The sequence below is a fragment of the Tiliqua scincoides genome, chromosome 7, assembly GCF_035046505.1.
Source record: "Tiliqua scincoides isolate rTilSci1 chromosome 7, rTilSci1.hap2, whole genome shotgun sequence".
NCBI classification, from domain to species: domain Eukaryota; kingdom Metazoa; phylum Chordata; class Lepidosauria; order Squamata; family Scincidae; genus Tiliqua; species Tiliqua scincoides.
In genome coordinates this window covers 52144210-52170277 of record NC_089827.1, presented here as the reverse complement: position 1 = coordinate 52170277, position 26068 = coordinate 52144210, and the positions used below count along the sequence as shown (strand labels likewise).

At 43.6% G+C, this 26068-nt stretch overlaps 1 protein-coding gene across 3 annotated transcripts in view; it reads left to right on the top strand.

The window, feature by feature from the left end:
- Positions 1-26068, top strand: part of SYN3 (synapsin III) — a 195992-nt gene that overhangs the window by 17289 nt on the left and 152635 nt on the right. For 2 of the 3 annotated variants that reach the window (XM_066633384.1, XM_066633385.1), the window contains exons 3-5: positions 3007-3098; positions 17527-17683; positions 23112-23201. In XM_066633384.1, coding sequence (XP_066489481.1) covers positions 3007-3098; positions 17527-17683; positions 23112-23201 — 339 coding nt within the window. Of the gene's footprint in view, positions 1-3006; positions 3099-16112; positions 16116-17526; positions 17684-23111; positions 23202-26068 lie in introns of all 3 variants that reach the window. The other variant, XM_066633386.1, reaches the window with a different exon arrangement.

Below are 26068 nucleotides of genomic sequence, written 5' to 3'. Positions count from 1 at the left end.
AGGGCATCAGCCAGAAGGCGATGAGAATTAAGAAAGCAATTTAGGAGTCAGAATCCATCAAATTCAATTCTGTTTTCTGCTTTGGTAGTTTAGGCCTGGAGTGATTTTCCAGACGCCTGCTGAATCACGCTGCAGATTTTCACACTTTGCTTTCTGTATGTGAAAATACGGCCTTTCCAGAAGGAAAAAAGTTGCTGCTCTCAAAGAAAAACAGCATTTTTGAAGCAAGACTAGCAGAGTGTTTTAGAAGAGAATGTCCAAACAATTAGCACTTCTGCAAAACAATTCCAGAAATGTTACAATTCCAACTATATCACATCCCACATGTTTTTTGTTTTTTGCCAGTACACATTGTTTTTTGACATGATACTGTACCCACAAACACATTCTCAGGATATCCCAAAATGATCTCCAAAATGTATGGACAGATGCACCTTGTTTCATTTCTCCTTTAATGCATTTTGATTTTTCTACTCACTAGTTGTACAGGCGGTTCTGTGGGAGAGGAAGAGTGTGTGCAGAGAAGAAGAAATAAACATTTCTCTCCCCAGAGATTATTTATATTGGAACAGAAAGCCTTAAGCACTGTCCTTTCCTGCCAGCTCCATATGAGCTCTCTTGTCTCCCTTGATTGCTAGTTTTTGATCTGTTCCTTTTGCTTCTTTGCTGACGCTCCAAAATTCACACTTGGCATGAAAATAGGTCAGGCTTTTTTCCCCGTTATTTGCTATGAAAGCATACATTTCCGCCTGGCTCTGCCTTTCTGACTGTTCTTATGTTTCTTATGTTCTTCTGTTTCTGACTGTTCTTATGACTCCTCAATTTATAGTGCAGTTCACCACTGTTCCTGAGGACTTCTCGTTCATTTACAACTGCTTCTGTATCACAAGTAGTTTTGAGTTCTGAGGCTCATCCTGGCATAGGCTCACAACATACTTTTCATGCCACAGCTCAGATCTACAACGTAGGAACATATAATAATAAAAGGGTTTACTAGAGAAGATGTACAGTACAATTCACTTGTCACTAAATAACATACTATGTTCTCACATGTCTGTGATTAGTTGGAAGGAGTTCCAGGCAGGCATGAACCTGCCTCTTCTCACTTTAGAAATTAACCATTGTTTTCGTTATTGGGAAATCAGGTGGGTATAATGACAGTTTTGCCATTTTTGGTGCAAAGCCATGAAGAGAGAGAGGAGGTCCTATAAATCAAGGTTAGGCAGAAGATCTCTGGAGCGTCAGGAAACTCACAATGGTGTTCTGAAGTCACCCTTGAATCTTCTGTTCATCTCCTTCCCTCCGCAATGATTTACATTTTTTTCTTGTATCCTCCCTCTCTGAACCATTTCTTGTGGTCACACTTAAAAATAAAAGATTTTAAATGACTAAGGGCTCAATCCTATCCAAATTTCCAGCACCTATGCAGCCACAATGCAGCCCTGAGATAAGGGAACAAATGTTACCTTGCCTTCAGGAGGCCTCCATGACTGCCTCCCTGCCACAGGATGCAGCACACACCCATTGGCACGGCCTGGAAAATTGGATAGGATTGGGACCTAGAAGGGTGCAATCCTATCCTGCGCTAGAACAGGCAAGCCAAAAGGCTTGTGCTATATCCAGCGCAGGATAGGGGCCAGAATCAGCTCAGCCAGAGGCAAGGGGAATCTTTTCTCCTTACCCCTGGGCAAGGTGCCCTGGCCCCTATGGGTCTCCTCAAGCCTGCACCATCTCCTGACGTGGCACAAGTTTGAGGAGAGTGGAATGGCTTGAAGCCGCTCCAAACTCCTCGAGAATGGGGGTTGGGATCCAGCATAACTACTGGATCCAGCCCCGCCTGCCCTCCCCTCACCCGCCCACCCCTGGAACCGCCCACCACTTGCCCTCTCCCAACCCAGAAATGCCTCCCTCCCGCCTCCTCCTCACCCACCCCAGGCAGGGAGGCTTGCCCCGCGAGCTCACCCCACAAGCCCTCACAGAGGCAGGATTCAGCCTTAGTGTGCTGCACCAGTGCAGCATAAGAACATAAGAACAGCCCCACTGGATCAGGCCATAGGCCCATCTAGTCCAGCTTCCTGTATCTCACAACGGCCCACCAAATGCCCCAGGGAGCACACCAGATAACAAGAGACCTCATCCTGGTGCCCTCCCTTGCATCTGGCATTCTGACATAACCCATTTCTAAAATCAGGAGGTTGTGCATACACATCATGGCTTGAAAAGGCGTCTCTTTTCTAGGCTGAAGAGGCCTAAACACCGTAGCCTTTCCTCATAAGGAAGGTGCCCCAGCCCCGTAATCATCTTAGTCGCTCTCTTTTGCACCTTTTCCATTTCCACTATGTCTTTTTTGAGATGCGGCGACCAGAACTGGACACAATACTCCAGGTGTGGCCTTCCCATAGATTGCTCATGAGGAGGCACTAATGTGCTTTATGGCATGTTTGCAACCCTCCTGGGCCAGCACAAGGGACTTGCACTGTCCCAAGTGCAGTTTAGGATTGCAGTGTAAACAGTTACTAAACTATAACTACCTATACGAAACTATCTAGCTTTAGTAAGCCCTAAAATCAATATCCCTTTTCAATGGATCCCTCTTCTACCCTATTATTGTACTGGAGGCTTTTGGCCATTAAGACAACCACAAATCTCTAATGTAAGGTCAATGGCACAGCAAACAGATTTCAGACATAATTCCACATTAAGTAGGAATTTAGGCGCTATTCAGGTGACATCCCCTTGGGATTTGATCCTGACCACTTTTAATTCTTTTATTTATTATTGCAATAAGCCTAATTGAGAGTCATCAAGCTGCATTAATACTGGACCATAAACATGTCTTGAGTGTTTCCCCTGCAAATCGGGACTAATTAGATTGCTGCTGCCTTGTGGAAATCTTATTGAGACAAACATTCCATTGGGAAGAAAAATCTGCAAAGAGGTCAGTGCATTCTGTGTGCTTTCTGTTGTTATCAAGTAACCCTCTGTTCTTTTATTCTCTGATTCTAGGCAGAGTTTTCAGAGCTTAACTTAGCTGCATATGCAACTGCTGGGTGTATGGTCGACATGCAGGTCATAAGGAATGGCACCAAAGTGGTCAGGTGAGAAATCTTAGTTTGTCTTGCAAGTAAGAGCCAAACTAGACGTGTGGATGTATTGTTGGTTTTTAATGTAATGGCAGCTGAACCACAGTGATTCAGAACAGGATAACTCTGGAAAGGGGATATTTTATCTTTTGCCCCAGGCAAGGTCCTGATCTGGACCAGGAGTCCGCTTGACTGCTACCTTTCCTGGGAGGGAAGCAACCTTTCACTCCAATTGAAGCTTTCCTTGTAGGGCAAAGAACTGCCTACTGTAGATTGGAACTACAGTGTGGGGAAAAAGATCGAGGTAACATCAGCTCATGCCTCAGTCCTGCCTGGAATCAGGGCCCCTGTGGCGACTACTAACATTTTTAAAAAAATGAATACTGTAGTTAAAGCCAGAATGACATGATTAATGTCATGTCTAGTTTGGGTTCTTACTGCCATCTATTTGGATGGTTGTTTTTTGTTTTTTTTAAAGTGGGATAACGTAGAACTCTCTGAAGGCTTGGCCTGGTCCAAACAGGTACCCATTAAGAATGGTAGTGATCAATATATAATATATACTTCTTTCCAAAATCTTGTGTAGAATTATTAGACAACTATACCCATTTTAGAGACGGGAAACTTTGGCTGAGAGATAGTAATGTCCAAGGCCACCCAATGATGTGGTAAAATCCCATTCAGCTGTGGAATGCATATGACTGACATAAGTGCTTGGGTGGGAGAGAGGAGGTTCATTACATGATTCTTCACCATTTGATTGCTGCACAGAGCATACTTGATCACTGATTGTGTGGGAAGCAGCCATGCAGCTGACCCTGACCTCATGGTAGTAGCATTCACATGCAGTTGTGTGGAATTACACTGTGAGGGAGCATCTCCCATACCACCACTGACTGATGGGGACAATAAAAGGCTATCATGGGCAACTAGAGGCAAAAAGACATTTCATTATCCAAGCCACCAAGAATGAATTGGGAGTAACACCCACCTGAGAATGATGGATGGAGTGATTTGGGTTTGGGGTCTGATCTGAGCTCACTGATTTGGGAAGGGTTGGAAAGTGAACTGATACTGTTTTTGGATTAGCATTGCTAATGTGCTTGGTACTACTATCATCTAATACTCGCTATTTTGTAATTTTTTTAGTTTGCAAAACTTTTACAATTTTTTCTAGCATTCTCTTTTGCAAATTATTCATTTTGTAAGCTCTTTACTTGTAGAGACGCAAATAAATAATTGCAAATACCATGGTTACTTTAGCAGTAGGATCCTTTAGCATTGCTGAGACATTACACTCCCACAGTTAGCTGAAGGTGCAATTATAATTATGGTTCCATACAACACTATATTGTTGTGAAATTGAGATTGGATGTGAATAAACATAGTGCTAGGTTAAGGCAATGCTTATTGCCAGTTTGTCTGGAGTGGACACAAGAGGGTTAATGAATGCTAATGGCCCAAGAACCTCTATGAACCTCTATGAACCTCTATGAAGAACCACTATGAACCTCTCCATGGGGGGAGGGCTCAAAACTGTCAAGCAACAGGGCACAGGCATAAGGTGATTCCTGGGGAAGACAGAGAGAGATTGCATTTGATCTGGGAATACTGGAATGGAAGCCTAAAGAAGAGCCGCAGACATGCTTAATCCATTTCTGCCCAGCCCACATTTGATCCCTGTTGCATATATGCCATGTTGGGCAGAAATGGCTTAAAGCACACAAATGGCAAATGCTGCTTGCAATAGCATGCACGCGCACACACGCACGCACACATGCACACAAGACTCTAAATAGGGACTTTAGTCTATTCAAGTCATGACTCTTTTCCAAGTCACTGGCCCTGAGTTACCAGTGGAGTCAGAGTCAGTGACATCCATGACTCAAGTCAACTCAAGTTGTCAAAAACAGTCATTTTGAGTTGAGTGCCCATCCTTGGCTTCTTCCCTCTCTCATCAGCACTGCCTCTGTGTGTGTGTGTGTGTGTGTGTGTGTGTGTGTGTGTGTGTGTGTGAGATATATACTTAAATACTGCTGATATAGAAGGGAAAAGCACTTTATGGCATGGGCAGGGAACCTCGCTTGCAATGACAAGTTGTTGCTATGTTCTCAGGCATATGGTACCACTAGTGGGGGGGGGGTTAGCTGCAAGTGTAACTGGATTACGATATGCTATGATAAAGGTTGACGTCTATGATAAGGGTCAGCACTGGAAAGCTAGAGATACCTGTGTGCTTTCAATGGCAAAGATTTGCCAGAGTTCATTCTTCTATGTAATTGTAGTTTCTTTGCTTTGTTATTATCACAATTGCAAAACCAGGAAATTGCACTTATACAGACTACAGAACCTTCCATTAAAACAATGAGTAGTAGTTTGCTCATTGAAGAGAAGAAACTGGCGTTAATCACCCTGCTCCCCAACATGCACACGCATAAGCAAGAGAATTTGCTCCAGCAGTAAAAAAAGAGGAAGTAATTAGCCAGACACCACCAGGGGTGTTCTAGCTGAAAACATAGTGATGAGAATAATCTGTACTGCAGTGATTGTGCTGCAGTTCTATTCTTTCCTAAAGAATTTCTGTGGTCTCAGAAGAGAGAGAAGAAACATGGAGAAAGCATAGGGGAATAACAATTTGATGACATTGTCCTATAAAAAAAATGACCTATTAAAAAAAAATGATCAAAGGTTGGCAATTCCACACTAAATACTTTGTACAGAAGCACCTGCATAAGTTTCCCATGAACCTCCAAAGGAGAATAATCTAGTATAGTAAAAGCTACCCTAACTTTCCTCTACTTGTGGGTGGGGGGTGAGGAGAGCAAAACAATGGGATGAAAGAAATTTAAATACCAGGCAGAATACTTTGTGATTTAATATTTAAAATTTAAATACCAGGCTTTGTGATTTAATATTGTATTGCATTATCTACATCAGTGTTTCTCAAACTGTGGGTTGGGACCCACTAGGGTGGGTCGCAAGTCAATTTCAGGTGGGTCCCCATTCATTTCAATATTTTATTTTTAATATATTAGACTTGATACTCCCATGGTATGTGACTGCATTTGGGGAAATGTTACAGACCTGTACTTTTAACAAGCTACTGTGTATATCCTTCTAACAAAGTAGTAAGTGGGACTTACTCCTAGGTAAGTGTGGGTAGGATTGTAACCTAGAATTGTTAAAAATTTTCCTGCTTGATGATGTCACTTCTGGACAGGACGTCACTTCTGGTGGGCCCTGACAGATTCTTATTCTAAAAAGTTTGTCCCAGTGCTAAATGTGTGAGAACCACTGATCTACATATTTTCTTAATATATTTACAACTAAGCACAGAGTTTGGTCCATTTACACTGTAGAAAATGTTGTTATTAAGAATACTTATATATCACTTTTCAACCAGAGTAATTCACAAAGTGGTTTACAACATAAAATAAATCAACCTATACCCAAATAAGATCTAGTCAGAATCAATGCTAGCTAGCTTTGGATGTTAAAAATAAGATGAAACATCAACCTTCAGCTTTTGCAAATCCAAACATAAGTTAACAGGCCAAGTTAAGTCCAATCCTACCTAAATTCCTCCACACACATGCAGTGGAGCCAGTGCACGGTACGCTGCATCTCACAGGGAAAGCTCCAGCCACCACTATGTATCAACTTGAACCTGCGCCAGTGATATCAATGGCTTAAGTCCACATTGATCCGCATTGGTGGATCAAGCTCTGGAAGGGGGATAAGATACAGCGCATGCCTGGGCCACCAATCCTGTCCCCCTTCTGGGCCCAATCTGGCCACCCCCATTATTATTATTATTATTATTATTATTATTATTATTATTATTATTATTATTATTATTATTATTATTATTATTAATATTAAACAGTATTTATATACCGCTTTTCAACTAAAAGTTCACAAAGCGGTTTACAGAGAAAAATCAAATAACTAAATGGCTCCCTGTCCCAAAAGGGCTCACAATCTAAAAAGATGCAACACCAGCTGACAGCCACTAGAACAGGCAGTGCTGGGGTGAGGTGGGCCAGTTATTGCCACACGGACCTTCCTCTCACCCTGTTCCACCCAGTCCTCACCATTCCCCCCACCTTGAAGTGAGTACTGTATTATTTTTGTGGTTTCTTCAGCCCCATCAAATGTCCTACTTTTGAAGCAAATGTCTAAAATTAGAGCTCATTTGGTGACGTTCTCATTATAATAACGTGTGGGCCTTTTTGCTGTGTGCGTTGAGCAGCATATCTAGCCGTCCAGTTCAGAGCCCAGCACAAAGTATTTGTATTTAATCCAGTTTCTATTAGTCATTCTCAGTGAAGTAAGGAAGACTGAATTTAAATTACTTTGCCTTAGTTAGGTCACAGATGAGGCTGATAATGAGTGTGTAGGTGTGTGTTCAGGATGACATCCTTGCCTGTGTGGCCCAGGGCTTGCGTTTTGACATATATCTGCTGTGACATACTGCTACAAACATGCAACATTTGTTCAACACATGTGTCAATTTGGCCCTTGGGAAACTCAGCATGACCATCTTGCGTTACCACGCTTGGAGTAATGTAGGAGATATTGGACGGGGGTGGGGGTGAGAGAAAAGATACACATGCTTTGAACCATTGGCATGAAAGCATGCTTTTAATGGGTCTATTGGAAAGGCTCCCTAATTCCTCCTCCTCTCTTTCTTAAGTTTAGTCAAGAAGAAATGCATTCCCATAGTATTCAAATTAATCTGTGTGGAGGAAGCAAACAGATTTCTATTCAATACTCCAGTGTGGGGCTCCAACCCACAAATCCCATTGTAGCATACAAATGCTCCTCGCTCTACAACCCAAAGCAAGTCAAGAGTAGACAGAAACACTGGAAAATGCAGGGTGTTACTACTCAAGGCATGCATCTGTCATACTAACTGCATACACCTGGAGGATGAAGATTTTTTTTTCTACGTCCAAAAAGGCCTGCTAGGACTTTGTCAATAAGACTAATTGAATCTTTGGACATAAGAACATGAGAAGAGCCCTGCTAGATCAAGCCAAAGCCCATCTAGTCCAGCTTCCTGTATCTCACAGTGGCCCACCAAATGCCTCAGGGAGCACATGACAAGATACCTGCATCCTGGTGCCACTCCCTTGCATCTGGCACTCTGGGGCAGCCTACTTCTAAAAACTGCTAGACAGTGGAGCTACATTGGTGTACATCCTGTTTTTGTGAAAAGCAGTGCACTGAAAAAGCCGTCTTTTCGCTGTCACATATAAATAACAGGAAACCATATATTGCAGTCTTGCTGTCTAAGCTCCAGTAAATGAAATTGCTGCCAAGGTGTGGAACTAGAGCTTCATAGATGCAAACCATTGGCTCCAACAGTTTTCAAAGGCTCTTAATATCATAACAGAGAGGGGTAAAAGCTAGGTAGTGGAGTAGGAACTTTGATTGCAAAGGATCCCATGTTCAGTCCCTGGCAGTTCCAAAAAGAACTGGGAAAGATAAGACCGCTGCTTGAAGTCCTAGATTGCTGCTGCCAGTCACTGAATACTGAACTAGATGAACCAATGGTCCAACCCATTGGTTCAATTCCATTACTGAAAACTCCTGTGCTAACTGAAATGTTTTTAATGTTGATAGAGGCTGGGATCCAGAAAGGTTTACAGGGAGAGTCGTGGATGAAATTAATTCCTTAAAAAAAGTCAGAATGTTTTGCAGGTTAGCATGAACTGTAGAAGTTTCTAGCTCATCCTACTAAAGCCACAGTATGAATGGAACCAGGTATGAGCATGTCTTTAGCTCAGTTATCATCCAAAGAGAATCTTCTGCAAGACCCTGAAAATCTTACTCTATCAACACAGAGAGAAACAGAAAAGTAATTGTCTTTTTGGATTAACATCAGATTTCCCTGCCTAGTGAAGAGGGGACAACAGGGCAATGGGTCAACCCTGTGGAAGCAATTCTGACTAGTGAAGAGTAAATCCCCTAGCTATAGCTAGGCAGGGAGTGGTTTAATGCTGTGGTTTCTGTCTGTATTTCAGCTCTTTTATCTAAAAACATTACCCTGATAGTTGGCTAAATTCCCCTATCAGTCAAAACTGTACAGAGGTCAAAGGGTTGTTCTGTTTCTTCATTATAAACCTATTCATCCTTTAATTAAAAGTGACTTTCCTATTGTTTCTGGTTGGTCAGACCTACTGTGTTTTTTTTGACAGGGTTGTGACCTCTTGCAATGGAATCCCAGCTTCACTGGCCTAAATATGTAGCTTTATGACAAATTCATGCTTGCTTTCTCTCTCTCTCTCTCTCTCTCTCTCTCTCTCTGTGTGTGTGTGTGTGTGTGTGTGTGTGTGTGTGTGTTTAACATGTTGCTTTGCTGCTGCTAGTTGATAATGTATGTGTTATTATATTATTGATATATTTGAAATTGATATTCCTGGGCAGCCCAATCCTGGTGTGCAGGGCTGTAGCGGCGCCAAAATGACTGCCGATGCATCCTAACCACTAAGCGGCAGCGTTGGCAGCTCCTCAGGTCTTTGTTCTCTTCCCCTGGGTAAGGCGAGTAGCCCCACAATGGGGTTACTTGATTCTACAGCAACCCAAGGTTCGCCTTAGAATCAAGAGCCTCCGTGTTGGGGTAGCAGCCTCCCTCCCTGCTCCCTTCCCCCGGCATGCCTTCTCCCTGCCCTCTCCCCACCCTGCCCCTGCCTCTCCCCTCCCTGGAACGCCTCTACCTACCTTTCCGGCACCTGGCAGTCTGCTCAGCCATCAAATGGTGGAACACCAGTGCTCTGCTGGTGCTAGCCCAGCAGCGGCTGATGCTGAGCTAGCCCCAGCACTCTGCTGGCGCTGGGGCTTCAAAAAGGGCGCAATCCAAACTGTGCCCTATCCCAGTCCAAGTTCCTTGGGCCGTCCTAGGAGTGTCACAAACGTGCTGAAAAGCACGTTTGCACCTCTTTGAGGGGAAGCCAGGCCGGCGCTCTGTGAAGCACCGGCCTGCAGAGGCTGACATAAGCCTCTGCTTCCCCATACGGCTTCCCCATAGCCACTTGTGTCAGCCCGCCTGCGCCGACACAAGCAAAAAAGGTAGGCATGGGGGGGGCAGGGAGGAGGAGGGAGGGAGGTATTCCTGGGGGGGGGGAAGAGTGGGCAATGAGTGGCCCTGGGGGCGGGCAGGCGGGGAGCGGGAGGCGGGGCTGGAATCTGGCAGTTATGCCGGATCCCAACCCCCGTTCCCAGGAAGAACGGAGTGACTTTAAGCCACTCCGCTCTCCTTGGACTTGTGCCACCTCCAGAGGCCCATTGTGGCCAGCAGCCCTTACTCAGGGTTATGGGGAAACGTTTCCCCTTACCTCTGGCTGAGCCGCTTCTGGCCACAATCCTGCGCTGGATACAGCACAAGTCTCCTGGCTTGCCTGTTCCTGTGCAGGTTAGGATTGCACCCAAACATGCTTTACAGCATGTTTGCGACAGTGTGCGCCAGCCATAAGCTGGTAATACTGTTTAGGATTAGGCCCTTAATGTTTAATTATATTGTTACCTACACAGTCATATGTGATGAGTTACACACTTTTAAATCGATAAAAATAAATGATTCTGCAACAAACTGCTGAAAGTGAGATTCCCAGTTCAAGTTTGTGGAAAAACTCCTGTTGATGCAAACTTCCACTCCCACTGCTTTTTTTCCCCCCTGCAAGACTGAAGGCACTAATCTGGAAAATATTTACCTTCAAGAAATGGTACTGAAAAAAGAATAATAGCATATATCTTGTCTTGCGATTGTCAGAATATGTTGTGCAGTGTCAGACAGCTTAAATCATACATTTTCAACAGATTTTAGCATTTGATTAAATGTATTTCAGGTGACGCAAAGGTTGGCTCTAGATGACTTTCCAGTGCATTTCTAACAGTTTGTAAAATTTTTCTTAAGCACTAGATTGACTGAAATGTTGAATAGCCCATTGACTGCTGTGCTACACAGCCAGGGATAAATCAAGGTAGACATTAGTGGTCTGTATTCTTATACTGACACTCCTATTCAATAGAAATTGTTAGTCACAATGGCACATAGAATAGCATGTGCTAGTGTAACTATTGCAGTATTTTATGTTTGGCAGGTGGAACAAAACTGTTTTGCTAATATATTTGCAGCCTGACTCCTGCAATGTCATTTTAATACTACTGCTGCCAAGTACACATAGAGTTCTTTTTTACAGGCTACATGGTGGTAATCCTAGGTTCTCCCATCAAGTATACAATTGACATTGTGCTGCTGCTGGCAACTTTGGGGCTTAAACCAAGCACCTCAGGGAATGAGGCTGGAACCTAGCTGTTATATAGTGAGTCCATGCGAATAAAAGAAGGCATAGAGATAACAGCTCAGTACTTTTATTCCATCTTCAGAACAGGACCTGGCAATGAATCTGAATGAATCTATGCAAACACCCCTGGCTTTTATACCCTTTAGCTTCGCCCAGACTTCCCATGATTGGCACAGATGAAACATTAAATAGAGGGCCAATCGGATGGTAGGATTTCGATCCCTCACCCGACTGGCCAGTAATCAGTCTGAGCCGATCAGTTATGCAGAATTTCGATCCTGCATACGTAACACTAAGCTACTGAGCTACTGTGGACTGTGTGTGTTCAGACTGTATCTTCTGATGCAGAAGGGATTAGCCACTGGACTGGCCAGGTGTACTATAAATACTAGGAGCCTGGCTCTCTGCTTCTGACTGATCAATAGAGCAGTTGAATTTACTTGCTTCATGCTTTGTAGCTTCTCTGTCTTAACAGCCCAATCGTCACTAAATTATGCCTGCAGGGTGCAGTGGCAGCAGCACAGGCTCTGCTGCAGCTGGAGACCATGTGGGAGCAGGGAAGTACCCATCTCCACTCCCGCATGATTTCCGATGGGTCTACTCAGACCTGCAGCAGCACTTCTGCTGGCACAAGTTCAGTTAGAGGGAAGGAGAAGTTTCAGGGGTGAAATGCTGGTCAGGATATCTTTGAAGCCATTGCCACCAATACCCTCCCTCTGCCCATCCTTTTCATCTCCCCAGAGGTTCAGATCTCTTCCCTGTTCTACCCATATTCCTCCCTGTTCCACCCACCCATCCACCACTGGCTTACCATCACCAATGGGGGCAAAGGGCTACCCCAGCGCTCCTCCAGCACTGCTGTCTCTTGCAACAGCACTTGGAAAATGGCTCTGCACATTTGTCTGCAGCCATTTCATGACAGTGGAACTCTGGTCCACTGTTGTAAATTCCTCTACACACCAACCCAGTCCTAGTTAGGAATTAATTGGATTCACTGACTTCAGGAACCCTGAGCTGATGACCACATCCTCAACACATTCTACATTCAGTTAGGGCTGCCCCATAGCCCAGGCCTGATCATCACAATAATGGTCTCTAATGTACATGCTTAATGCCTGTTGGCAAACATTTTTTGTTGTGTTCGCATTTTATTTTTAAGTGGACATGTAAAGCATCATACAAAGCTGCCACGGTGTCATGTCAGTGGTGATCGTATGGCTCCAGATTCCAGTCTTGCATTCTACATATAGCCCCGTCTTTGCTCAGTTTCTGTGCTGTACAAATGTTTTGCATGTTGGGGCAGAGATGAAGGCAAGGCAGAAGTGAGAACAGTCTGCTGTGATTACTCCTATCGGTAATTTGCTCACACTGAGAAACTAGCTCAGAATTCAGGTTAAGTGAATGTAGGATCTGATGGCTGTTGTCAACTGACTACAGTATATTCATGCTGGTCTTGCAGCCTGAAGGGTACACTTGGCTTATGCAGCTCAGTCTGGCAGGCTTGCAGATGAAAGAATGCTGATGGTGCTGGAGACCAGCTGTTGGAGGCCCTGATTCAGGATGTGCCCACCCCAAGCACTTTCCTTAATACTGCAACTGGCAGTGGTGGGGATTGCTTATATGTAAATGCCTACTCATTTTGCAATGTTGTGGGCTGGCTAAATGCCAGTGCTACATTACTAGTTATGACACAGCAGCCATTTCACCCCATTTATTTGACAACACAACATCATGGCTCATGGGATCTGACCATAAATATCCTAGACTGTATGATATATTAAGGTTGAGAAATTATTCCATTATACAAATTACTTTCACTTAATGCTGTCACCGGCACCAATTTAAATAAAAAGATATAAGAATAAAGATCGCTCTTTTTCTCCCAGTTTTTTTCCAGCCTCCTCTCCAGTTGCTGCTATTCAACAGCTGCTCTGGGATGGGTGGGTTACTCTCATTGGGGGTTTGCTTATCTTCTGGATGAATAATGTCCCTCTTTAACTCCTCAGCAGCTGGCTTCCAGCCGATGTGTGAGAAAGATGCTGACAGTTATTGAGGAAACATTTGGAGTGGAGGCAGCTGCCAAAAAATCAGAAATTACTGTTACCGGGCAAGGGTAGGGAAATACTAGAGATATTAATACCTTCCATGGCTCGTTCAAATTCCTTATCAGAAGGAGTTATCATCCATCAGGACGTAGGTTTTTGATAATTAGTTAAATCACAAGAAAAATGAAAGTCTCATTTAAACTTGTTTAGTTTCTGATCATGTATTATTCTTATCTTAATTTGCATCCTTTCATCATGGCCTTTTATTGAGTCTGGTTTTAAGGGGGGGAAAAAAGGTTAGCATTTTTTGGGACTGGTTCTACTCTGTTGTACTATCACACAGTTCCAGGACTTCCACTTGACCTTGGGAAATGTTTTTTTTTTTTTTTCCTTTTTGCTTACCAAGCCTCCACTTAATTTTAACATTTTTTTCCCATTACAGTCTTAAATGGACTCTGTAAAAAATAATGTAATGAGGCTCTGCATGAAAACCGCTATGGTGATGATAGTTGATAGAATTATAGGCTGTCTGCTAAAATGTGGATTTAAATCTTTGTCCAGCTGTGAAGTTCAGTCTATGACTTTGGGTCAGGTACTACTTCTCATTCTAACTTACCTCATAGGCCTGAGGTTCTCAAACTGGGAAGTTGCAGTGCCCCAGTCTGAGAGCCTCAATCTCTGGCCACTTAAGGGAAGGGGGAAGACAGCCAAGGGAGGGTGGGTGTTTTTTCTGTATGATGCAATGGCCGGGAGGTGCAGGGAGATCTTGACACAGGAGATCTCACAAAGACGAGCTTTTCATTGTGTTGTTTTTTTTTAATTAAAGTGGCCACGGAGGTTTAAGTTGTGGACCCCTAAGTGTCTGACCTTGATACAGTCTTGGGTTTCTTTTTTTGTTTTTAACAGGTACTGTAATATTCTAGTTCTAGCCAAAGCGCACAGGCAGCCCAATGGTACCCAAACCCTGTGCAGCAATGCAGTAGAGCCTGCACAGCTACCCCTGTATCCCGTAGGAGATTTCTGGCTTCTCCCCGGGTGACATTTCTCTTGCCCTGGGGTAACTTCCAGAAACTGCCATGGAGCAGACAATTAGCTATGAAATCCAAGATCACTGATGCGTAGGAGGCTAAGAACAAAGCGCCGGAGTAACGTCAGATGTTTGTACAAGCCCTGTGAACGGCTGTCCGTGATGCCACAACAGCATCATTGACATCCAAGGAATGCAACACAAGGTCAGAACTGCTGTTTTATATTAGCACAGTTATACCTGCAGGAGCACATTCCTGTGGGGATAATTGTACGTGTCAGGTAGCTGAAGTCACTCATGTGCTGGCCTGGTGCCTCAGAACTTTGCCTAAGGAAGTCATTAATACCACAGCAAACAGCAGCCTGTCGCATCTTATTGCCAAATTATTCATTTTGCCTAGTTTGCATTGAGAAAACAGCGCTGAGCGCTGAGAAAACAGTTCTGTTCCAAAATACCTCTTTAGTCAAAACACACTGGTCAGCTGAACTTGGCACCTGGTAGAATCTGTTTGACCAGCTGACACTAGATAGGGCAGAAGAGGCCATGTGGCAAGTCCTATCCCCTTTAAGACCTTTCAAGCTATGGCTTTCTTCTTGATTGTCAAGTCCCACAACTGATTGAATAGGCACAGACAGCCCTCATTTGCTTTTAAATGTGCTGTAAGAATCAGAATATAATGGATTTCAAGTGTTCAGAGTGCTTCAAATGTAGGCCAGGTTGAGGTAATAACGTAAGCCATAGTAGCAATGATTGTAGAGCTTCAGGTTTTGCTGTGGCAACAACGTTCATGGTGATCTGTTTCAAGAGAAAAATACAAAAGCAAACTGGAGCTGTCTAAATAGCGGAGAGCCCATGGCTTGCCCCCTATTGTTCTCAGACATGGTTAGAGCACTGGTACCCAACCTGTACACGGGTAGTCTGTGAGACCCTGAGAAGTGGTCTGAGAGGTCTCAGATAAAAATAGATTGCCTTTGATCACTTCCCATGTCTCGCAGAGCCAGTGATCCCCCGTGAACCACCAGAGTGGGGAGAGAACGGCCCACCCGCAGCTGCATCTGTCACTGAAGTGTTGGCTGCTGCTGTGAGCTGTCCATTCACCACTCTCTCTGGTAGTCCATGAGGGAGCACTCACTCTGAAGATGTTTCCCAACAGACCACCAGAGAGGATGAAGAATGGACCGCCCACAGCTGGCTGGCAACAAAAGCAGCAACCCACAAATCTTCTCTGTAAATAATACATCTAATAAAACTCTAATAAATCTCGAATTATTACAAATTTAATTCTATTTTTGTGTTCAGGGGGCGGGGGGGTTGCATGTGGTCCACAACGATTCCAATTGTCGCCTCAGTGGTCTGTGGGCTAGTAAGAGTTGGGAACTATGGGTTAGCTTATCATCTGAACTGGGCCACATTGTCTCAATAACCCTTACAGCAGCCCTGTCAGATAGGTCTGTACTGTAGCAACATTCTTATATAGCAATCATAGAGGCTGAAGCAAAGAGAAGAGTGATTTTTACAGGACTGCCAAATGAGTTTTAAAGTGTGATGTTTGTACTGGGGACTTCAGCAATGGTGCATGCCAGATCCTATCCCCTCTTACAAGCCTCCTTGTCTCTTTTTTCTCCTTGGATTTGCTTCAGCTGCAGAGCCGGTGCAAGTCCAAAGAGACCCATTGTGGTGTGGAAGGCTTATGGAGGGATAAAAGGAATTTCCCTTTCACCTCTGAAGTCTCCTGATCCAACCCTCCCCCCATACAGTGCATGCTTTTTTGACTGTATTGGTGGGGGCAGAGGATAGGAGAGGGGTCTGGCCGCCCAATCCTATGCATGTCTACTCAGAAGTAAGTCCCATCAGTGTCAATGGGGCTTACTTCCAGGAAAGTATGGCTAGGATTGGGCTGTCAGTCTGTGCAGGGCTACAGTGAAGTTTGATATGTCCATGAGCAGCGCTCCACATTTTCTGTAAAGTATGCTCACTGCAAAGGGTTTCTGCAGGAGACACAGCAGTAGTAAAAGTGTTCCCTGAGTGGATACAGTGTGCAAAACACAGCCTGAAAGTGTAGCTAACAGTGCAATCCTATGCACGTCTACTTGGAAGTAAGTCTCCTTGTATTCAGTGGAACTTACTCACAGGAAAGTGTGCAAAGGATTGCAGCCTAACTGAAATAAGCATAATATAGAAAATATTAAACATTGCTCCTATATTAAAATACCACACCCTCTTCACTGAAAGTCAGCTGAAATGAGAGATAATTCAAATCTTGAAATCATTTTTAAAAAATGCTTAAACTTAAGCTTGGCAAGTCTTCAAGAAAGAGGAGTGAGTAGCAGCCATAGGTTATCTCTCTATGGTTGCAATCCTAACCCCACTTTCCTGAGAGTAAGCCCCATTGAACAAAATAGGACTTACTTCTGAGTAGAGCTGGTTAGGATTGTGCCCTAAGTGTTCCTGCTGACCTAAGTTAATAGAGATGGCAACCTCAACAGGGAACTTGCTTATCAGCTGCAGAGACAATGACAGCAGGGTGATTGCCTTGTGTTGAATTACATGGGAACATTTATTTTAAAAGTAAACATGTGTGCTTAATGCATGGATGTGTGCATTCACAAATGCCATGTGTGATCTTCCTGTATGCTTGTCATTACATTGATCTTCAGCTCCAGGGATTCAAAAATGCTTTTGCTCTGTCATCTGCCCAGCACATTGCAAAAACTGACACCAGATCCAGCTAAGGTTCTCAGAAGAGAAATGCTGGGAAGACGCCATTCTTTCTGTAATTTATTATCGTTAGTCCGTGCTACAGACAGATCATTCCTCTGTGAGCCTGCCTGTAATGGAAACTGCAAGATATGTATTTGTGGCCTTTTAAGCTATATTACTGCAGGCAATGAAGGATTTTATTTATTGTGTCTTCCAGAGAGTAATACTGGTAATTGGTCTCACACTTGAAATTTGAAATGTTGCCATGGAGTACAGGGAAACAAGCAGAGGAAGAAGGAAAGAAAAGGGTGGGAAGAAGACTCAACTGACTTTTAAAACTATCCTCTGATTCTGTCTCCTAGATCCTTCAAGCCTGACTTTGTTCTCGTTCGGCAGCATGCTTACAGCATGGCACTAGGAGAGGACTTTCGCAGCCTTGTCATTGGTCTCCAATATGGTGGAGTTCACAGTGTCAACTCTCTTTTCTCCATCTACAATTTTTGCAGCAAACCTTGGGTGGTAGGTGGTGTTCTTTAGCTTTGTCATATGCAATGAGTGTGAAGAGATCCTTGGGCATCCCCAAAACCTGAAGGTGATCCAAATTCAACAGTTTGGCTATGTCCAAAATTTGAGGGCCAAACTGCACTTTAGGGTAAGCACAACATTATTGCTGACATGCTTAACTTTTCTATATTGATAGTCTGTTCGTTTTCATACCCAATGCAAAGTGCTAGTTATTTAGTGATTGTCATTTCAAATGTCAGTGTCACTGTTCATGCCCTGCCCAGTCTGATTGCAGCATGCTTAGGAAGAACATTTTTCCTGCAAGAACCTAATATCACCAATTCATGTGTTTGGGGAGGTGTTCCACTAAATTCCATTGGCCATTAAACAATTTTGTTAGGGCATAGAATGGGCTTTGTTGGTTCACTCTGTTATCAACTGTAGAATTCCCTTCTAGAGCATAGAATGGACTTTATTGGACATAGAATGGGCTTTATTGGTTCACTCTGTTACCAAATGTAGAATTCCCTTGGTATGGGAAGCCCAACCTTATTGAAAGAAACATCTACTTAAACAGAAAAGTGTGATGATATGTTTCAATGAAAGATTGTATGAGTGTGGTCTCCCCCCCCCCCCCCAAAAAAAATTCTTAATTGTTGGCTGATTGTTATTGAACTTTCTAATAATTTTTAGGAGTTTTATTAATTCCCTTGTATCGCTATAAGAAAGGCAGAATAAAATACTAAAAACAAATGGAGTTCCCGTCCCACCCCTGCGCTAGCGAAAGTAATCCTGCACTGTACCACTGTTCCCAAGTAATATTGGGATTTTAGGGCAAATGGGGGCAGAACAGAATGCTTTACTTGCTGACTATAGAATGTGGTGCATACAGATGTTTGCATTGTGGCCTCTTAAGTTGGTTCATGGTGTTGGGCTACCCAGATCCTTACAGCACAATGAGCTCAAGAGAACATGCTGATAAAACTCCTCTTTCTTCTCCTTCTTCCTTAATGAAATCAGAGGTCAAGTTGGCATTTGGCAATAGTGTTGAGCTTGACTGGATTGAATGTGGGTCAGATATGCATTTCAGCCATGACTTACATTGCTGCGATCATCCCTGGCAGGGAATACAGATTTTTTTTTTTCTATTGCATTGCAAACTATTTAAAAATTCAGGCAACACAACCTTGCTCTGCTCTAGGATACAAAGTGGAGATTTGTATCAAAGAAGAATCCACAATCTGTGTTTTGTTTAAAATGTGTTATATATATAAAATATAGAAATGTGTGAGTGGAGGGAGAAATGAGTAAATCTTTTAATCATAGAACAAACTTAATTTTTTCACGAGGATGAACAACTTTTTCTTCATCTGTAAGCTTCTGCAGTTATCATTTAGCAGATTCCAAATGGAACTGAATTGTTCTGAAGGATGTGAAGCAGCATCTGGAAGAGATATGGAGTTAGCCCTCCAGCTCATTGTTTCTCAGTCAGTGGTACGGGTACTACCTGTGGGACTTGAGGTGGTGTCTCATGGTACTTGCAGGAGGCCCAGGACACCTGCCACCGAGATCAGGAACGCGATGCAACAAACAGCGGTAGGAGGCTCAGTGGGCAGAGATCCAAATCATGCTTTTCCATGCTTGAAAAAGCCCTCCTGTTCACCCTGAGCCTCTTATTGGTGTTTGTCGCGTCACATCTGGCCTGCCAACCCAGAAGTAGCAATGGTGTTATGATGGAGGGCAAACCTTGAGAAACAGTGCTCTAGCTGCAACAGGGTGTAACTGTTCTGTTAGAAATTCAGTTTAACATAGGAGTTGTTTTTTTTTAGTATCGGCAAAAAAAAAAAGCATCCAACAGCAATTTTATTTTAAAAGATATTATTATTAATAGTAATTTATATACAGCCCAGTGCTTTACACAGAATGAAAAGACAGGTTACTGCACCAAGAAGCAGTACAATCTTGATATTGACACCTGCTCTGCTCATACTGGGTTCTGCACTGGTGGGATGGTGCAGACCTTCCTGCTGCCACTACTAACTCCATAAAGCAACATGCTTTACAGCTCATTTGTGACAGTCTGCGCTGGCCAGTGCAGAGGCACAATAGAATTGTGCCATTAATAGAGGTGTTTGTTTCTGGTGCGTAAGATAGGATTACGGCCTTACTAAACACAATAGTCTGAGTAAAAATATAACACCATTTTCGAACACCTCTAGCCATAAGGCATGGTGCAACCTGAGTTCTCTTCTGATCTCTCAGGAACTGTGAAAGTTAAAAATTCATAAGTGTTAGTGTAGGAAAGCTAAACAGAAAGCTTTCCTACTCAAAGGTGATCCATTTGAACTGAATTGAAACCCTAGTTGTCTTTAGTTGGTGACATTTCTGCGTCCCGGTTCATATATTCGGTTGGGTCCAGCTCTGATATAATGTAGTGGAGAAGTGGCACATACCCATCCACAGGACAGACAATCCATGAGGTCTCCCCAGAAACTCCATTGGAGCAATTTATACCTTTCAGTTTATGAGACAAAGCTGTGTTTGCCTATTTGGCTGTGCCACATAACAGCGCAATGGCTCATAAGTGTCTTGCTTGTTGTGTCTATTCTTTCTCACTCACTTTCCCTCCATAACCTCTAATGTATGTTTGCTCACTAAGCTAGTCAAAACAGTTTTATTTTCTTTTTCTCATCAGATGTTCAGGGTTAGTGTGAGTAGTTAAGAAAACAAGCTGTCCTTTTTCTCCTGCATCAACAACCTGTGTTGCCAACAATAAGAATATGAAGGGCTATTTTATTTAGTCTCACCTTCTGATCCTCCAGGGATGGTTTTCTGCAGGGACACATGCTGCTAGTACCAGATTTCTGGATTTTCTCAAACATTTTCTGGTCTTTTTGAAGGAGTATTTTTGTTTATTTAGGCATGTAGATATAGTTATATCTGAGACTCATACAGTCTTGGTGTATAATTTTTGCCCTTGAATTTTTCACCATATTTGCTGGGTGTTTTCATTTTCCTGGAACAACCAAATGTTATACTTTTCTTGAATGCATTTAGACCTTTGCCCATTTCCCCTCAACTCCAGACAAGTGACAATACTTTAAAAATATATAAACGTAGCAAACCAACTCAGTTTGAAATACAAAATGGTAGCAAATGTCTGCCATAATGATGGGGGAGATGTATGTCGAGGTAGGATGTATGTGAAGCAAGGGCCTCCACATTACAAAGGAGCTTTGGAGAGAACACACACTGCACTCCCTACCACCACAGCACTGTAGAGCTCTTGATGGTAGAGGCTGGCCACCCTGCTTCAGAGGTGACACAGCAGATTTCAGCTTGCATGTGAGGAAAGGGGAAGTGATCAGATTATCAGCAAGGTTTAGTGTGCTACTCTTGAATATAATATAAAAATAACATTGTAAAACAGTGGAGCAGTTTGTGAGCATTTGTTGTGGCCCCCTTTTTATATTTCAGACAGATGTAGCAACATAATTAGCATGGTTAAAATAACAAAAAGCTTTGTGCCATCCATGCCTAGCTTTGTGCCTAACTTCCTGCCATTGCTAATCGCATTGAATTGCTTAGAACAGGGCTGCTCGAACCCTGACCTGGGGGCTGGATCTGGGGTTTGATTGAATCTGTCCACCCAGTGTGTGGACCTTACCACACACCCAGTATGTGGACCTTACCACCCAGTGTGTGGGCACTGCTTTTAGTCCTCCTCAACTGGGTGACAGGGGCGCTCTGGGCAGTCATGTCTGCCCAGATGTCCTATCATGCGGCTTTCTGGGACACCAGGAGGCAGATATGACTGCCCAGGGTGTCCCTGTCCACCCTATCGAGGAGGACTGAACGCGGAGCCTGGTCGGAACAGGTCTGACAGGGACCACTTTTTGATAGCACAGCGGTGGCAAGATTGGCCACTGCTGGCTTAGAATAATAGAAAGTCCATGGGTTGAACCATTAAGTTGCTCAGGCACGGTGAGAGGCCCCCCTTCCCATCCCCTCTAGATGGTACATTTTGCTAGTTTTGCTAACACTGCAGTATTGTCTCCAAATGCTGTTTGCTGTTACCCATTGGACTTATTTACTTTGGAGGCAGTAAATGATAGTGCTTAAAGACAACACTGCGGTGCACCTGTGGTAACTGCCATTGTTTGGGCATGGCTGCTTGGGTCTTGTTGTGGCTGCCAGGCTGTGCTCTATGGCGTGTCGCCAATTGCAATGACTAAAGCATTTTGCATCTCCAGGACACTGGAGATTCAAGGAGAGTCTCCAGTGTTCCAGAGATGTCAAGGACCAATGGGTTGTTTATTTGGATACAACCCAACAGGAGTAATTGTGTCAGGCTGCAATCCTAACCACACTTTCCTGATAGTAAGCCCCATTGAACAAAGTAGGACTTACTTCTGAGTAGACCTGGTTAGGATTGTACCCTCAATCATATCTTCATAGTCTGACAGTTTCCATTCCTGCTCATACTAGGAATCTAGGAACTGATATTCCAAACATTGAAACCCATTTGTGAAAAAGGTTCATTTTATTTTAGCCATACTCCAAATGGGACCAGACTTCTGCACCACAGTCAAGTGTGGTGCATCCCAGAATTTTGTGTGATGCCATCTCAGTTCTGCTGTCTCTGTGCTACAAATCAAGCAACTAAACAAAAACCACAACCCTTACCATGCTTCCCATTTGCACTGTTCCACTGTCTTCCTCCAAGAAGGAAGTAAATAAAACCAGAAGTCCCACACTTTCAGGTTTATTGACAGCATGTGAGGAGCACGGTAAGGAATGGACTGATATATTTCTCATTTGATTAAGTAGATCGTTGCGGCATGACCCGCAGTGGCTTGGAGAGCGGCAGCCTCAGGGTGAAAGTCACCCGAATCTTCCACTCTTCAGACTCCTTGCAGTCTACTGCATCAGCTGGTCTCAAGGTTGGGCTTGTCCTGGTCACAGTGTTGATGCACACTTGTAAGGGTGCATTCTAAAAGTCCCATCATGGTACTGCAGTAGGAGGAGCAGCACAGCTTCAGAGCTCTTTGTCAATCCCTAGAGGGGTTGTACATCATCCTGAAAGTAGAGATCTAAGTTTTCCTGCTATGCCTGTGTGTTTTTAGTAGTGGGAATGTTAGATTCTTAGTTCTCCTGACTGATGGGAGCAACTGTGAAATTGTTGTTGTTGTTGTTGTTGATATTCTGCCATCAGTGTACATAGAGTGAACAAAACAGGTCCTTGCCTTGAGGGACTTGCAGTCCAGATATTGACACAAGAGAAATAACAGAGGAAGGGAAAGGGGATGGAGGTGGGATAATGGGGAAATGTACATATGCAGCTATTTCAGTTTCACATATTTTGTTATAATAGGGAATGGGGAAAAGGTGTGGTGCAGTAAGTGCTTGTAATGTTATAGAAATCCTCCTTGTTTCTTTCTAGTTCTCTCAGTTAATTAAAATCTTCAACACCCTGGGTCCAGAGAAGTTTCCTCTTGTGGAGCAGACGTTCTTCCCAAGCCATAAGCAGATGGTGAGTGCCTTTGGTTTGTTTTAGTGTTTGTGATGACACAATGCACAGAGAAAAGAACTGTGATTCTGTAGGAAACAGGAGAAACCTTACAATATCTTTGGAAGAGAGTCACAGGAATGCAATCAAATCACCTTCTCCACTCCCACCCCACCAACTCTTGGGAAACATGGGGCATCTTTTCCTACTTGCTGTACAGCTCTTGAAAAGATGTGTGAGTTTTCATTCATGTACATTGACATGAACGGTGAGGAGGGGTAGCAGTGACTAATGTTACATTGGAAAGACTCCAAGTCCTTTACTTATATTGGAATTGCTTGTGATTCAGTGATAAGCAAATAAAAGAAGCAGTGTATAGGAGAACTTTACTGTAATGATGAAACACCACCTGTTTTGAGCTTGGCTGCTTCTTATACATTAGTACCAGCATCATCCAGTGAAGCAAGCTTGAAAAATGCAGTCTATTGCCTCTCTTTTGCTATAGAATTCCAAAATCCCCTCTCCAAGTTGACGTTTTTCATTCTTTCAGTGATCTAATGGACTCTCCAGTTTGCTATTTTGGTACCATCCCAACTTAAATGTTCTAATTATTTACATAGATGTCCTGGTTTCTTTGTTCATGGTGTTTGGAAGCTGGAATTTGTCAGTTCACTTCTGTATGCTTATAAAGGAGGTTTGGATACATACGAACACTTTTTTAAAGCAAGACCTTAGTTTGTTCATTATTGCCGTAAGACTGTGTATTTAATAAAATTGTGAGGAACACCAGCACTGCTCCTAATCTGCCCTCCTACCCCATGCACTTGCTCACGCCAGGGGCCAATGGTACACTGTTGGGTACTGTTTCCTTGTTGTACTGTACATGGCATGCACATAAAGCATATGTATTTGAAGCATCATTGGCACCAATAATGGGGGCAGTGGGGATGTCAGGACAAGCAGAAAAGGGACCTTTATTGCATGATACAAAGTAAGGTGTGGTTATGGAGAATATGGAAGTGGATGCTCTCTCTGTCCATTTCTGATCATCATGCACAATCCTAACCAGGTCTACTCAGAAAAGTCTTATTTTGTTCAATGGGGCTTACTCTCAGGAAAGTGTGGTTAGGATTGCAGCCATCCTCTCATTTCTATCCCAATTCCTGCAGTCTTCACCCCTTCATTGCTTAGTGCAGATTTTTCTCTTTCCTGGATCTGAGTAGTTGCAAGAAAGATCACTACTATAGTTAAAGTGTATTCCCTAATGCTATTCCCTGATTATTCTAGGATTCTGCTGTGCATTGGGTTTCATTCCAATTGCCTTCTAGCAGTGCCTTACTTGCTATTTTCTCCCTTTGTACTTTTGCAGACAGGGGAAAATAATTCAATCATTCATGCTGCGAGCAGTTGCATCAGACCAGCAATGGGCTCCAGCAAGTCTCCAGAGGGTCAGAGGCTCATTGGAGACTGGGGGCTCCCCTAAGCCGGATTGGGCACCCCTGACGTAGATGAAGAAACTCAGCATTACGTTTTTCTTGGGACTTAAGTTTTCCTGTGGGCAGTGGCGTCACTAGGGTTTGCGTCACCCGGTGCGGGATGCCAGCGTGTCACCCCCCCATGCAGTGGGCAGGGCAACACCCCAGGTGGTGGGCATTGTGATGTACCATCACTCCATCCCCACTGGTTTTTTGGCTGTACCTTTTGATAAAACACATTCTGCATGAAATTACACATTGATTGATATATAACATGATGGTATTATTCCTCCAAACTGTGATTTTAGTGATTTTGGTCACTAGTGGTGTCACATCCCCCAAGGGTGTCAACTTACCAACACCTTATTGCAGCAGTTCTCAAACTTTTAGCACTGGGACCCACTTTTTAGAATGACATTCTGTCCAAGATCCACCAGAAGTGATATCATGGTGATATCATGGTGGAAGTAACATCATCAGGCAAATTAAAATAAATAAGTATGAATAATTAAAGTAAAACAATTAAATAAGCAGAAGCCAGCTCTGTTCCACCAAGTGAATTTTCTCTCTAGCATGCCTGCAATAACACTCCACTTCCAAAACCAGTAAGGTTTTCAGCCCTACCCAGTGACCAGTTGAATTTAAGGACTTCTGTTTAAACCAGATCACTGTCAGGCTCCACCTGGCTTTGCAAGTCTCAAAAAGGTTCACCTTATCAGCTGAAGCCTCTGTTTTGATCCTTTTTAGTGGGGGGGGGGGGGCTGCCTTCTGGAGCACTTGTTTAGCTCCAGGTGCATAGGATCAGGACCATTCTGGTAGCCTTGCACTCTCCTTCACCTGATCTTCCACACCAGCCAAGGCATGTTTGCTTACTCACAAGTAAACGCAACAGGGAGGCTTAGTTTTGCTTTCCATAGGGCTCAATACATTCATGTGCTTGGAGGGAGACTTCCTTCTCAGGTGTTTTTGGGGACTGTATTCATTGGATCAGTGCCATTCTGGTGTCATTGGATTCCTCTCAGCATGCCCTTTCCAATGGACTAAGGCAAGTTTGCCTACTTGCAAGTAAATGCGCGATACGGCTCACTTTCACTTTCCATAGGGTTCCATGCACTTTTTGTTCTCCAGTTTTTTGGCCATAACTTTTGACAGAAATGTGATATTTTACTCAGGTGTTTTGCACTGCATTCTGCTCAAACATCCGCATCCAACAGTACATAATATGATGGGGTTACTCCTAACCACTGCAATTTTAGCATGTCACCCCCCTGTGCATGTCACCCAGTGCGGCCCGCATCCCCCTCACCCTCCTAGTGATGCCACTGCCTGTGGGACTAACTTCTGACTAGACATGCATACAATTGTCTTAGTATTGTACATAGGATTGGGCTGCATTACCCCCAGTGCTTCAGGGCA